The sequence below is a fragment of the Anguilla anguilla genome, chromosome 6 (assembly GCF_013347855.1).
Source record: "Anguilla anguilla isolate fAngAng1 chromosome 6, fAngAng1.pri, whole genome shotgun sequence".
NCBI lineage: Eukaryota > Metazoa > Chordata > Actinopteri > Anguilliformes > Anguillidae > Anguilla > Anguilla anguilla.
The window spans coordinates 50,554,780-50,569,290 of NC_049206.1; the positions used below are offsets into that span (position 1 = coordinate 50,554,780).

The following is a 14,511-nucleotide window of genomic DNA, read 5'->3' on the forward strand; positions in this document are numbered from 1 at the left end:
TGGAACTGTAGTTTGTTGCTATGGGATACTCAGAGGAGTTATCACTGATGAAGGCGACACTTGAATTTTCTTTTTTTGCTCCTGCTTTGCTTTGGCAAGAAAATATGTTTAAATAATTTAATAACACATTGCAATGTAGGCTAAAAGTATGTTTTGTCCTCTTTTGCAAGTCCTACAAACTTGAGTTGTCAGGTTATTTTTTTAAATGGAGGAGTGAGGAGTGCATATGCATCAGCTGCAGTGCTTCTTGCACAGGTTAGAGGTGGCCCAGCAATGACTTGACATGCCCAGTTAGTAATTCTACATTGGAGACAGAAAAAATGGAAAATAGTTCCAATAAAGTTGGCCCAACAGTTGAGGCCTGTATATTTCAGGCATACTATTTTGGCCCTCAAACTGTATATGCCGGCTCTGAGTGTATATTTCATGCATTGTGGACCTGGTGACCAGACCCCAAATACATATTGGTGCAGCCTAGACCTCTGGTTATAGCAGTAGCCTGAGAAATGGTTGGATTTGAGCAAGATAGCAAATAATCTTTTTTTTTTTTTTTTTTTAATTAAGAGTAAAAAAAGTACAGTTAAGAAAGATGAATTCCTTGGTCATTTATCATTAAGGCTCCCTGTATGTCACAAAAAAATATTGGCTGAAGTCGCAGAGCAGTCAGAAAAGTTGCTGAAAATAATGGAAAAGTTAAAAGTGGAAGAAATCACAGTTTTCTTTTTTGAATATCAATTCCTTTAATTAATAGATCTCATGCGCTGCAGGAAATGATTGAAATAACATGCACAACTGTAGCAACAGTAACAAGTGCTTAAAGTAAAAAAATAAATAATTAATGAGCAGTTGCCAGCTGCTAGCAACAGATATAGAACAAGTAAAATACATGCTTTTTTGCCTCTAACAGAATGTTGTTAGAAAGGGAGCATGGGCAATTTGCATTACAAAAATAAGAAAAACACAGGTACCATGTGTTTGTTTATTTTTCTGTAAAGATTTGGTACAACATGTGGTAGGCTACATTGCAAGGTTTGAGTCTTTGATGAAGCGCCTGTTGTCAGTGACAGGGGATGTTATTGTAAACAGGGGAAGGAGTGCTGGGCAACAACACTGTTGACAGTAGCCATCAAACATCTGATTGCAACAACTGATTAGGATGGGAAACTTGGTCCCAACACATTCCGTAATCTGTATACATTGTCATTCATAGTTTCTCCCAGCATTTGGCAATATTAAAATACATAGGCCTGAACAAATCACACTGTAGACTGTAATGTTATTGTTGACAGTTACCATCCAAAACTGTCAAAAAATCACAGAAAGCACTAAAAGGGGGGAAATCGTGGAAATGGAAAAAACGGGAAGTCACGCAACAGCTATAAAATGACAAAAATCATGGAATCCGTGACTCCCATGACTTCCGTGAAAGACACCCCAGCCTTATTTATCATTCATATTTAATCTTATTTGGTTATTTCTAATTACTATGGCTGGGTGTGTGTAACAGGAAATATTCTCTATTGTCTGACTGTTGGCTGCATTAAGGTTGACAGTTGCAGAAAGTCCCAGAAAGCACTAAAACCAGGGGCAATCACAAGTTTGAGAGCTTAACTGCATAAAATGTCCAAGACAAAAATGTGATCTCTTTATAATTGTATATGAGAAACTGTTAAGTGTCTTTTGGTATCAATAATTCTCTGAATAAATATTTAATAATGAAGAGCCATTCTGAAAAACCTTCCCTGATATAATAATTTTAAACACTCTCTGAAACCAGGGATAAAAAAATCCATAAATGAGAGGGTTGCAGGTAGAATTAAAGTACCCCAACCATACAAGAGCATCATATACAACAGCAGGAGTAGAAAAATCGAAGAATGGATCAATAATGAGCACCATGACGAATGGAAACCAGCACAACAGAAAAGCACCCAGTACAATAGCCAGGGTCTTTGCAGCCTTTCTCTCTCTGTGTTCAGACGTGCACTTTTTATCACATTGTGCTCTTGTTATTGCCAAGCTGCATTTGATTCTTCTGGCTTGCACTTTTGCAACATAGAAAATCTTCATGTAGAGGGCTATCATCACTGAGCCGGGAATGAAGAAGCCCACAAAAGCAGCCATCATTCCTCCTTCTTTATTAAAAAACAAAATGCAGGTACCTGTGCAAGAATTTATAAACAACTCCTCCACACCAACTAGATTGACTTTGGAGAGAATCACCCCAAACCCAAATGCAAAGGAAAACATCCAGGTGATTCCAATAAGGGCTGCTACCTTGTGCATGGTTACTGAGGTCCTGTACTGAAGAGGCTTACAGATGGCCAAATATCTGTCAACAGAGATGAGACCCAGGTGCAAGAGGGATGCAATGGACATCATGATGTCAATGCTGGAGTGTATCTTACAAAATGTTTCTCCAAAATACCAGCAGTTTTCCACAGATCTGATCATGCTATATGGCATAATGAAAGTCCCCAAGAACCAGTCGATGAATGCTAAAGAGAGGATGATGAGGTTTGTTGGAGAATGGAGCTGTCTGAAATGAGAGATGGAGATGATGACCAGCAGGTTCCCAAAGACAGTCATCAGAATGGTGATAGCCATGAACATGTACATGGCTGCTTTGATGAGTATCAGTGTTTGACTTCGAGGGCAGGATCCTTTCAGGTGTGGGAAGCAGTACTGTGTTCCTGCAGAATCTCCCGTCAAGTTAAGACCCAGGCTCCCCATCTCTGGAGACGTTCCCAGTGGGTCTCTGGAACAACATTTTTCAATGATTATTTTCCTTGATAAACACGTTTTACTGATTTACTATAACAAAATCATTATACAATTTAATATAATAATTTAATAAAAATATTTATTATTACATTGGTATTTCAGCCATTCACACGTCTTTGAAATAACTATACCAAATTGATAACTGAATTATTTTATCCACTTAGTCTACACTGTGTTCATTTTCATGATTCCATCCTTACCAGATAAGTATGTATTATTGGTCATCCAGTGGCATTGAAAATAGCACTGATGATAAATTCTTGTGTGCAGTAAAACAGATAAAGCAGCAATCCCCTTCAATCATTCAGTCGTGAACATCCTCTTTCTTTGAAAAGGCTTCATATCATTTGATCATTCAGTCTGTAAGGCTACGATTTGTACTTATTTTTCAGACTAATTATATACCTAAACAGCAAAAGGCGACACCCATCTGAATGATGAAAATGACGTATGTGAGAAACAATGGAACTGTTGTTTGTAGCTATAGGATGCTCTGGAGTATTATCACTGATGAAGGCAGCAGTTCCCCCCTTCTTTCTTTTTTTCTCCTGCTTTCCTCTTGCAATAAAGCAGGTCCTCTTTTGCAAGTCCTACAACCTTGGTGTCGTCCAGGTCATTGTTGAAATTCCAACAACAGTTTTAACATTACGTAACACAAATGTTACTGAATTTTACATTAATTTATATGAGTTTATATATAAGTCTTTCAACTACACTTAAATTAACCTCAGCATTAAATCCCGCAACCAATACCCAATACTGAAAATAGAAAGGTATGATTTAAAGCATATTCAGTAAATGTTGAAATATTTTTTAAAACATCCAGAAACCCCAGAGACATTATGACAAACTATTTTTTTTTAGCACAAGGCATGTGGTGAGCAGTCATACTGGCGAAGTTGTATTTTTGCCATGGATTTTGACAAGTCTGAGCCCATTTGGTAAGTTGGTGACTTGCGTGCACTGAAGTGGTAGAAGAGATGCAGTCGAGGTGTCAGTGAAGACCAAGCAGCGCATTGCAGTTTTAGTACAGCGGATTTCAGTGTTGGTGTCAGCGTAGGCTGCCATTCGGGCTTGTGCTATCCGCCTGCTCAGACCAGGTCTGTTCCGAAAGTCATCGCCCAGTTCGAGGCTTTCCCAAGCAATGCGCACATGATCATAATCTATTCAAAATGTCTGGAATTTTGATTTGTGAAAAGAACAAGGACCTTGAATGTGATCTACTGAATTTAATTCAGTTTTTATTTGTTTATGTCCTTATACTGCACTCTGATCCCAGGGTACTGTATTCCATTCTTTTTCTTTCACTCCACTGTAATGAGAAGAATGACAATAAACTTGAACTTGAACAATCTTTCCTTTTGAGTATGTGATGGTAGTTAAAATAATAGCTACATGCAGGCTACCACATTGGTTATCTCCACATTAGATTGCTGAAAAATTAAATTCATGTCATGCTATCCGTGTAGCCTGTAGGCTATACATTAAAAATGGACGAGCCAAGAACAATAATTGTAACTTCACCATACCTCAGGAGTGCCATTTGGAAATATTACAGGTTCTATCCCATCGAAGACAAAATAATAAACAAGAAGAGAGTTTCCTGCAATGTATGCAAGCTGAAACTAACCCTCCAGGCTGACACGTTATTCACGTCCCAAGGAGATTGGTCAGTAAGTAAGCTGTGAATTAATTATGGATTCATGCATAGGCTTCCCAGACATCCTCTTTTTTTCTTATTTAATTTTTGCGACTGAAAATATCCATCCAGGTGGGATTTCTAAATTCCAAAAGCGTCAAATTGTTTGCTTATTTTATATACCATATATAAATAAACAAATATTATGCCAAAATATTATGCTCATAATCTGCCCACCCACCGCATTGTTTTTGTAATCCAACACATGGATACCCTACTCACGTTATAGTGTTTCTTTCTTGCCAAGGTGGGCATAAACTTGGCACATATATTCACCCTCGATTACATACCTAGTAATCGATAAGGTTACAAACATATGTCTACAGGGCTTGACATTAAAAACCCACCACCTGCCAAATGTGTGACCTTTTGGTAGCATTTTCTATGAAAACTAAAAGTTATTTTACAAAAGGTATCTGAAATAAGTCAATTTGAAGTGATACTAGATGATACTACAACTCTCATGAGCACTGGGTGCACACTGTGTGCTCATCCCATTGGCCCATCAAGTTTGCTCTCTCGTCTCTTGCCTCTTCAGTTGAGCTGGGAATATAATTGATAAGAAGGAGAACTCATCCGAAACCATTGCCAAACATGGCGCCACATAAAAACTGTGTATACTCATTGTGGCTTTTAACTTTTTGTTTAGGTGACACTCCACACTAGTGGAGAGCGCAAATTCAGATTCCGCAGCTGTGATTGGAAAAACACGGAACGGATAACAATTGCTGCTTCAAACAAAAAAAAAGACCAATAGCTCAGCAATGGAGCATTAACTTTGACAGATGGACTTCCATGATTTCAGAGTTTTGGTTCATTTAGCACTGCAAAAAAAAAAAAAAAAATGAGAAGAAAATAAACTTTTTGCAATGTTCGGTTTAGCCCTGTGGCATACAATCCATGAGCCTACACGGGTGTAGTTATTTTCTCAGCACCAATACTAAACTTGTTAGAACCATATCGAATCTCATATCGATGTTTCAGTGCCAGTGGGCAACATAATAGCTACTTCTTTACTTGGTCTACTTTTCATCAAAGATTGTGAAATGCATCACCCTGTTGGCCATACAGTAGGATACTAAACTCTAATCCCTCAAATTATTGACCAATTGGAGCCTTATTTCAAAATATTTACTCTCAAATATGGCTGCCAACAAATGTAAAAATGAAAATCTTTTTTAAGTTTGAAATAACTCACAAACGGAAAGTGAAGCTCATTTTATCACATGAAAAGAAGTAGACTACTTTAGGCTACAAAACTGTAAATAGTAGGCTAGGCTATACTTTGCACAGTTCTCATTATGATTATCAAAATTCTGGTGTTTATGAATAAAGACAACTTTGGTGAATGGATTAACTTGTATTTGTGATTTTGATTGTGTCACACATAAATTTGTCCAAATGCACCATTGAATGCTTGATTAGTCAAAATGTTTGAGTAAAATATCAATGCATGCTTGAAAATGAATTATTGGTTTTACTTTAAAATTATGGACAGCCGCTGCACGCGATATTATTATATATAGGCCAACTGAGTAAGTTTAGATTGCAATTTTATACATTTCCTTGTGAAACAAATGCACTATTAGAGTGACAGTATCCATTTTTTTTGTGATAGCAATACAAAATGGATGTGCAGATGGCAGTAGTAGACCACTGACATTTGCACCCTCCCTCTTATAGGGAATGAAAAGAGGTAATTTTATTGGCTATGAGTGAATTCAGCTACTACACACCAACTGATATCTTATTCATCATAATCTAGCCCGTTATAGACCTGCGTCATGCGCTTCCAGTTGTACGCTCCTTGCCAGTATGACATTCAGTAGCCAGGCCCAATGCATCCATACGCCATGCCAATGACTGCGCCCGTGCACCTTGCGGCATTGATTCAAGAAACTGGTACCCTTAGTCTCAGTCAGCAGATTAAGTGTCCCGAAAGCTACCTGTTCAAAGCTACTCGGTACTCGAAAAGCCTTCGAAGACTAGTCGGGTTATTTAATTTTGAATATGTAGTTAGGGACTGGAGTTGCTTATTAGTCTGCAGCAGTCATTTCCATTTCCCATTCCCCACTCATTTCCCTTATCATTTTTCCTGTTACGGTCTGACCTAGACCGGGTCGTAACAGTGGACCATGGAAATTGGCAGTGCGCAGGAACGCAAAGAGCATGGGTCTTATAGGGAATGAAAAGAGGCAATTTCATTGGCTATGATTGAATTCAGCGGCAACACACCCGTATTCACCCTAATCCAGCCCGTTTTCCAGCTGTGCCGCACTCTTGAGCTGTGTCCTCCTCGCCTCTGGTCACAAAAATGCCAACATTCTTTAGCCACACCCAGTGCACCCATGTGCTGCTCCACTGAGTGCATCCATGTGCCTTTCAACATTGATTCTGGAAAACAGAGCCCTTAGTGATATTTTAGGCTACTTACTTACTTACTTACTTTTTTCCTGAAATGGACCAGAGCGAAATTCTTCTTTAACATTGGTGATCTGTTTCACAGTTTTGCTAGATGTACACCAGATTTCATGAAAATCGGTCAACTGTTATAGGAGAAGAAGCATTTAAAGTGTTTTTAACTAAGTACAAAAAGGAAAATAATGCAAATAATAATGCAAATAATAATAATAATAATATGTAAAAAGTTAGGTATTACCTTGCATACCTGTTAACAAGGCCACAAATATTTAATAGCCCCCATATTTAATTATTTGGAGGCTAGGCTAGGATTAAATTGCACCAAACTGAGGAATGGTTGTAGATGGGCTAGGTCAGATTCACATACAGCTGTACATGGGCTAGGTCACAAAAGCATATACTTATGCTTGCTCATTTCCAAAGCATAACTACAAGTCAGAATGAGGCAATTTATGGTCACATTTATCATTCACATTTTATTTATTTTTGTTTTAATTAATCTTTTTTTTAATGACCAGTTATTATTTGAATATTGTCAATCATCACATGCTTAACAATTTCAGTAATATGAAAAATATGAGTATGAGATAAAATACCAAATAGAAAAACGTGATCTGTATATGACAAACTGTAAAGGGTCTTTTGTTATCGCTTGTTCTCTGCATAAATGTTTAGTAATGAAGAGCCATTCTGAAAAACCTTTCCTGATATTATAATTTTGAACACCCTTCTGAACCAGGGATAGAAGTATCCATAAATGAGAGGGTTACAGGAAGAATTAAAGTACGCCAACCACATTAGTCCATCAAATACAACAACAGGAGTAGAAAAATTGAAGAAAGGATCAACAATTAGCACCATCATAATTGGCAGCCAGCACAACAGAAAGACACCAAGTACAATGGCAAGGGTCTTTGCAGCCTTTTTCTCTCTCTGTTCAGGTGCACAGTTCTTTTTGTCTTGTTTTGCACCTGTCATTGTCAGGCTGCAGTTAATCTTTCTGGCTTGTACATTTGCAACATATAAAATCTTCATATAGAGAACCACCATCACTGTGCATGGCATGATGAATCCCAGAAAAGCAACCACCAGCCCCCCTTGCTTATTGAAAAATAAATAACATGTTCCTGTGCAAGCGTTTATGAACAACTCCTCCACACCAACTAAATTCATTTTAGAGAGAATCACCCCAAACCCAAATGCAAAGGAAAACATCCAGGTGATTCCAATAAGGGCTGCTACCTTGTGCATGGTTACTGAGGTCCTGTACTGAAGAGGCTTGCAGATGGCCAAATATCTGTCAACAGAGATGAGACCCAGGTGCAAGAGGGATGCAATGGACATCATGATGTCAACGCTGGAGTGTATCTTACAAAATGTTTCTCCAAAATACCAACAGTTTTCCACAGATCTGATCATGCTACATGGCATAATGAAAGCCCCCAAGAACCAGTCAATGAATGCTAAAGAGAGCATGATGAGGTTTGTTGGAGAATGGAGCTGTCTGAAATGAGAGATGGAGATGATGACCAGCAGGTTCCCACAGACAGTCATAAGAATGATGAAACCCATGCATATATACATGGCCACTTTTATGATTATCAGTGTTTGACTTCGTAGGCAGGATCCTTTCTGGTGTGGGACACAGTATTGCATCTCTGCAGAGTCTCCCGTCATGTTATGAGCAAGAATTTCCATATTTGGAGGCACTTCCAGTTAGTATCTATAACAAAAAAATATTTTTGTTATGTTTTCATCTTTTTAAAAGAGATAAACATTAGCTTCACATATGAACACTTATTATCATGGTACTAAAATTTTTCATAAGATATTTATGATTCTGCTGTTTCAGTCATTGATGATTCTTTAAATGAAATGGCTATAAAATATATTATATAATGTCCAAGGCATAATGTATATTATGCATTGAACAACTGAATTGTATTATTCCCTAGGTCTAAATTACATGTTTATTTTCATGATTTAATGGTTACCTGATTGGTATTGCTCAGCCAATGGTATTGAAGATAAACATATGTTAACTCCTGTGTCCTGTGCGCAATTATTTTCCCTTCAATCATGTGTACATCCTGTGGTCCGTGAAAAGGTTTAATTTCATTTGATCTGTTAGGCTATGATCTGTACTGATTTTTCAGACCAATTATATACCTAAATGGCAAAAAGTGACACCCATCTGAATGACAAGAATGACGTATGAGAGTGTAAGATGGTTTACAGAAGTGTGCCCCTTGTCAGACACCCAAAGGAAAACAGACTGTGTTTACTGTGTTGACATGGAGCCAGCAGGTGTAATACAGAGACAGTGCTCAGTTGCAAAACATTTCTACTGGATTAGCATTATTTAACCTTAGGTTCTCCGTAATTCAGTGTGATCATGTTTGGTATTGTTGTAACACCATTGTATATTGCCATTATTGAACATACTGTATAAAAAACTGCATTCACTTTAACCTGGCAATAGCCGTTAATTACGCATGTAACACAAATAACCAAAATGCTCATTGATTAATATTTATGAAAGAAACACATCGGCATGGATTCAATAATTTTTCCTTTACCAGGAATGACTAATAAATGAGAAGTGTATGTCATATTTTAAAATGGAAGTGTTTTTAATGGGCTATTGTACAGGACAGACCTACTAATTGTCTGTATGTAGGTACACGATATATAAGGCTAGCTAACTTTAATTTAGAAATGTGGCATTGCAGGGTGGCTACAGTCGCCAAGTTAAAACGTAGTTACCAGTACAGGCACATTGTGACTGTTTTGACTTAAAGAAAATTGATATACTTGCCATGAGGAATTCATTATGTTGTGATAGTATCTATACGACTGGTAACATTACCTACTGGACTGTAATGCAAGGCTGATTGTAGTGCTTAATGTCAGAGCCATCTGTGGTAACGTTATACACTCAGTCTGTCGTCTTGTTAGCAAGGTAGCTAATGTTAAACTCGGTCAAAACGGCGAAAGTGGAACAGTCTAAATTATGGGTGTATTTTATAAATGAGTTTCCCGGAAAGATTTCACAGATGCAAAAGCAAAAGTTTAAATGTTTCATTTTTAGTTAGCCAGCAATCCAGTGTGATTAGTTAGAGGTCTGCGTGAGTCTGAGGGGGGATTTGAACCTGCATCTGTCACTCATCCAAAAAGTTCCAAAGGCAAACATGCTACCCAGTGTGCCACAAGATAAGCAGATATCTGAGCTGAGGTTTGGTCTTTTAAACGTGTGCACCTGTATATTTTTTGTATGTATTCAATGTTTTTATTGGCTAATGCACCTAAATGACCAATGGGGAGATGTATTCTTTGTGGGCCTGTAGCATTTATGATGGGGTAATCTGGCAGGAAAAAGAACAAGAAAGAAAAAACGCGAAATCCCCTAAGTTTGGCGATTTATTGTGTGGATGTGTGAAGTGGTTTGTGAATTCTGTCTGTTGAAATGGTGTCAGAAGGTACATAAATTAATGTTTTTAAGGGCTGAGAGTCTGTGGTCATTGTGGTTATTTTTGTTGGGAACCCTTCAAAGTGCCAAACTCTCTGTGCTGTATAGGTATGGAGCATGCTGCCCCACCAAGCTGTAACTTGGCAGGATGGCATACCTGTCATCCCAATATGATCATTTTGGGACCGTATGTTTAGCAAACTGCAACATGATGTAAAAGTGGTAGTACAGAATGTTGATTTGTACAAATGTGGCTGACATAGGGTGGAGCACACACGAAACACCACTGGCCATTGTCATAGGGACATTGTGTGAACTTTTTGGAGGTAGTTATTGAGTGTAAGTAGCCTTATTTAAGTCTAATTCTTTGAGTGTGGGTTGTAATTCGGGGCTTACGGAGCTGTTGTGCAGGTGGTTGTGAGTTATTATTTATCGGAAAGTGGTTCAGGGCGGAAAACGTGTTGTAGGTTTTTAATTCAAGTTACATCCTGTAATGAGGCGATGCAAATGGAACCATGTAATAATGACAGATTTTATATCTGATTCAAATTTGAGCTGTGTGTAACAATGCTTTTTGGATGTTCTGTGTTTTTATGTCTTAGGTCTGGCCTATGTCACTGTTTACTATTTATATACACTTGTACTTGTATGAAGCTCTGGAGCAACTGAATGACACAAATGTGTGTGTGCCTGGCCTACTACTACACAGAACCCTAGGGCAGGTTGTTGCTTTTAACTATTTGCAGTTATACCTGTTAAATAACAACCTTTTTGTATGTGGTGGTCTGTATGCCTCTGTCAACAATTGTGAACCGCTATTTATTATAACATTTTGTCTAAAGAACCATTCAGAGTAACAAATATGCAATAATAGAGGAAATCAGGAAGGGGCAAGTACTTTTTCACAGCACTGTATATTTAATACATTTCTGACATGTTGACAAGGCCCCAAATTCAGATCTCATTTTTTGCATGCTAAGCTTCTGGATCAATTGCACTAGCCTGAGGAATGGCTGTACGTGGACCTAGTCACAATAGCATATACTTATGTTCATTACTTTACAGTCCAGAAGACAACTACAAATAAGAATTATGGATTTATTGGTTGCAACTCTCATTAATATTTTTAAATCTGTTATTTAAAAGGCATCTTTCAAATGATAAATTACAGTTTGAGTACCATCCAAATTACCTCACACTGAAACTAACAAGGGAAAAAAATCAGTCAGATATTTAATGCAATTTATTTAAACTTCTGAGCTTATCTGCGTGAAATACCAAATAGAAGAATGTGTTCTGTTTGTAACTGTATATGAGACATTTTAAGGATCTCTTGTTATCAGTTTCTCTAATAAATATTTAATAACGAAGAGCCATTTTGAAAAACTTTACCTGATAGAATAATTTTAAAAACCCTCTTAAACCAGGGATAGAAAAGTCCATAAATGAGAGGGTTACAGGTAGAATTAAAATACCCCAACCATCCGAAAGCTTCAAATACGACAGCAGGAGTAGAATAATCAAAGAATGGATCAACAATTAGCATCATGGAAAATGGCAGCCAGCACAACAGAAAAACACCAAGTACAATGGCCAGGGTCTTTGCAGCCTTTCTCTCTGTCTGTTCAGACGTGCACTTTTTATTACATTGTGCTCTTGTCATTGCCAAGCTGCAGTTGATTTTCCTGGCTTGCACTTTTGCAACATAGAAAATCTTCATATAGAGGGCTATCATCACTGTGCCTGGAATGAAGAATGCCACAAAAGCAGCCATCATCCCCGCTTCTTTATTAAAAAACACAATACAGGTGCCTGTGCAAGAATTTATAAACAACTCCTCCACACCGACTAGATTGACTTTGGACAGAATCACCCCAAACCCAAATGCAAAGGAAAACATCCAGGTGATTCCAATAAGGGCTGCTACCTTGTGCATGGTTACTGAGGTCCTGTACTGAAGAGGCTTACAGATGGCCAAATATCTGTCAACAGAAATTAGACCCAGGTGCAAAAGTGATGCAACAGACATCATGATGTCAACGCTGTAGTGTATCTTACAAAATGTTTCTCCAAAATACCAGCAGTTTTCCACAGATCTGATCATGCTACATGGCATAACGAAAGCCCCCACAAACCAGTCGATGAATGCTAAAGAGAGGATGATGAGGTTTGTTGGAGAATGGAGCTGTCTAAAATGAGAGATGGAGATAATGACCAGCAGGTTCCCAAAGACAGTCATCAGAATAATGAAAGCCATGCATATATACATGACCACTTTGAGGAGTATCAGTGTTTGATTTCGTAGGCAGGATCCTTTCTGGTGAGGGAAACAGTATTGCGTTTCTGCAGAATCTCCCGTCAAGTTAAGAGCAAGAATTTCCATCTTTGGAGACACTGTTAGTATCTATAACAAACAAATATTTGTATGATCTTTTTAACAGAGATAAACAGAAGCTTCACTGATGAACTCTTGACACAAAAAACTTTCATAAGATGTTTATGTTTCTGTTGTTTCAGTCGTTGATGAATCTTTAAATGAATTGATTATAAAAAAATATATAATATAATGTCCAAGGCATAATCCATATTATTCATTCCACAATTAATGTATATTTTTCCTTTGGTCTACATTACATGTTCATTTTCATGATTTAATGGTTACCTGATTGGTTACCATTATTGCTCTGCCATTGGCATTAAAGACAAAACATATGTGAAGTCCTGTGTGCAATAAAAGATAAAGAAAATATTTTTTTGTCAGTCATGTGAACATCCTGTGTTCCTTGAAAAGGTTTCATTTCATTTGATCTATGATCTGTACTGACTTTTTGGACCAATTATATACCTAAATGGAAAAAGGTGACACCCATCTGAATGACAAGAATGACGTATGAGAGTGTAGGGTGGTTTACAAAAGTGTGCCCATTGTCAGACCCCCAAAGGAAAACAGATTGTGTTTACTGTGTTGACAGAGAGTCAGCTGGTGTGATAAAGAGAGAGTTCTCAGTTTCAAAACATTTCTACAATATGTAAAAATATATTTATTTGATTTGGTAATTTGGTAATTATATTCAAAGATATCAATTATCAATTAGATCGCCAAATTCGTATTTTAACTGTTGATATACTTGTGTTCGGTATTCAGAGTGCCGGACGTCAAATGAGTGTTAATGGTTAAAACTGATGGATTTGATATATATATATATATATATATATATATACACAGTGAGTTCCATAATGTTTGGACATTATTAAGACATATTTTCTTGATTTAATGCTATACTCTACAATGATTTGTAATCAAATAATTCACGTGTGCAACAGGTTTTGAACCTCCTCACAAAGCCTAACAACCAGTACACCTTTGGAAATGCAATTTCATTGGCTTAAATGCTTCTCAGTCAACACTATTATAGTTAGACATTGTCTGGCTATGTACGGTGGCGAAGTTATGCTGTCTATTTTGAGTTCTTTCTTGCCTCCCTGCATTACAAAATAATCAATCATTGTCACTAAAACATAGGCATTGTAAAATACTTTATAGTGATGGACTTTATAGACTCATGGCCCCTTCCTGGATTTTGGCCATGTCGTGGAGGAAGGGCTTGTGAGGTTTTATGATACCCGGAGCTATGTCGTTGGGGGTATTACATGTCCCCCTGTAGGGTCTCCCAAGGCGAACAGGTCTGGGGTGAGGACCCAGACGAACATGATCCAATCAACCCCTATCTATGTTAAACAAATACAAAACTAATTTCACCCTGCCCGGAATAGAGGACTAGAGGGTTGTCTTGATGCGACTGCGTGTGGCAGAGAGGAAAACTTTGACTGTTATTTGCACTTATGTGCCTAATAGCAGTTCGGATATTCGGTCTTCTTGGAGAAGGTGTAAGGGGTGCTGGGTAAAGGCCCCACCTACTGACTTCATTGTCCTACTGGGAGACTTCAATACTCACGTTGGCAATGACTGGGAAACTTGGAGGGGCATGATATTATGTGTCCATAATAAAAACCATGTTCGAACACAAGGATGTTCATGAGTGTACATGGTACAAGAACAATTTGGGCTAAAGATCGATGATCGACTTTGTAGTTGTTTCATCAGACCTGCGATCATTTGGGTGCCAGAGTTGCTGTT

The 14,511-nt window shown here is 37.8% G+C and overlaps 3 protein-coding genes across 3 annotated transcripts; all 3 read right to left on the bottom strand.

Moving 5' to 3' along the window:
- Positions 1 to 850: 850 nt before the first annotated feature.
- On the bottom strand, positions 851 to 3,130 carry LOC118229079 (trace amine-associated receptor 4-like). The gene is made up of 2 exons (XM_035420762.1): positions 2,985 to 3,130; positions 851 to 2,758 (listed from the first exon to the last, which is right to left on the bottom strand). Exon 2 carries the CDS (start codon positions 2,731 to 2,733, stop codon positions 1,687 to 1,689), a length of 1,047 nt encoding a protein of 348 aa, XP_035276653.1. The 5' UTR covers positions 2,734 to 2,758; positions 2,985 to 3,130; the 3' UTR covers positions 851 to 1,686.
- A 4,314-nt stretch (positions 3,131 to 7,444) lies between these two features.
- Positions 7,445 to 9,023, bottom strand: LOC118229076 (trace amine-associated receptor 1-like). The gene is made up of 2 exons (XM_035420759.1): positions 8,899 to 9,023; positions 7,445 to 8,627 (listed from the first exon to the last, which is right to left on the bottom strand). The coding sequence occupies exon 2, from the start codon at positions 8,600 to 8,602 to the stop codon at positions 7,550 to 7,552; it is 1,053 nt and encodes a 350-aa protein (XP_035276650.1). The 5' UTR covers positions 8,603 to 8,627; positions 8,899 to 9,023; the 3' UTR covers positions 7,445 to 7,549.
- A 2,463-nt stretch (positions 9,024 to 11,486) lies between these two features.
- LOC118230492 (trace amine-associated receptor 4-like) lies at positions 11,487 to 12,755 on the bottom strand. The gene has a single exon (XM_035423581.1). It carries the CDS (start codon positions 12,640 to 12,642, stop codon positions 11,722 to 11,724), a length of 921 nt encoding a protein of 306 aa, XP_035279472.1. The 5' UTR covers positions 12,643 to 12,755; the 3' UTR covers positions 11,487 to 11,721.
- Between the last annotated feature and the right edge of the window lie 1,756 nt (positions 12,756 to 14,511).

What these genes read in the sequence shown, in the direction of transcription:
- LOC118229079 (XM_035420762.1), bottom strand. Translation starts at nt 2,733, where the DNA reads ATGGGGAGCCTGGGTCTTAACTTGACGGGAGATTCTGCAGGAACACAG.
- LOC118229076 (XM_035420759.1), bottom strand. Translation starts at nt 8,602, where the DNA reads ATGGAAATTCTTGCTCATAACATGACGGGAGACTCTGCAGAGATGCAA.
- LOC118230492 (XM_035423581.1), bottom strand. Translation starts at nt 12,642, where the DNA reads ATGTATATATGCATGGCTTTCATTATTCTGATGACTGTCTTTGGGAAC.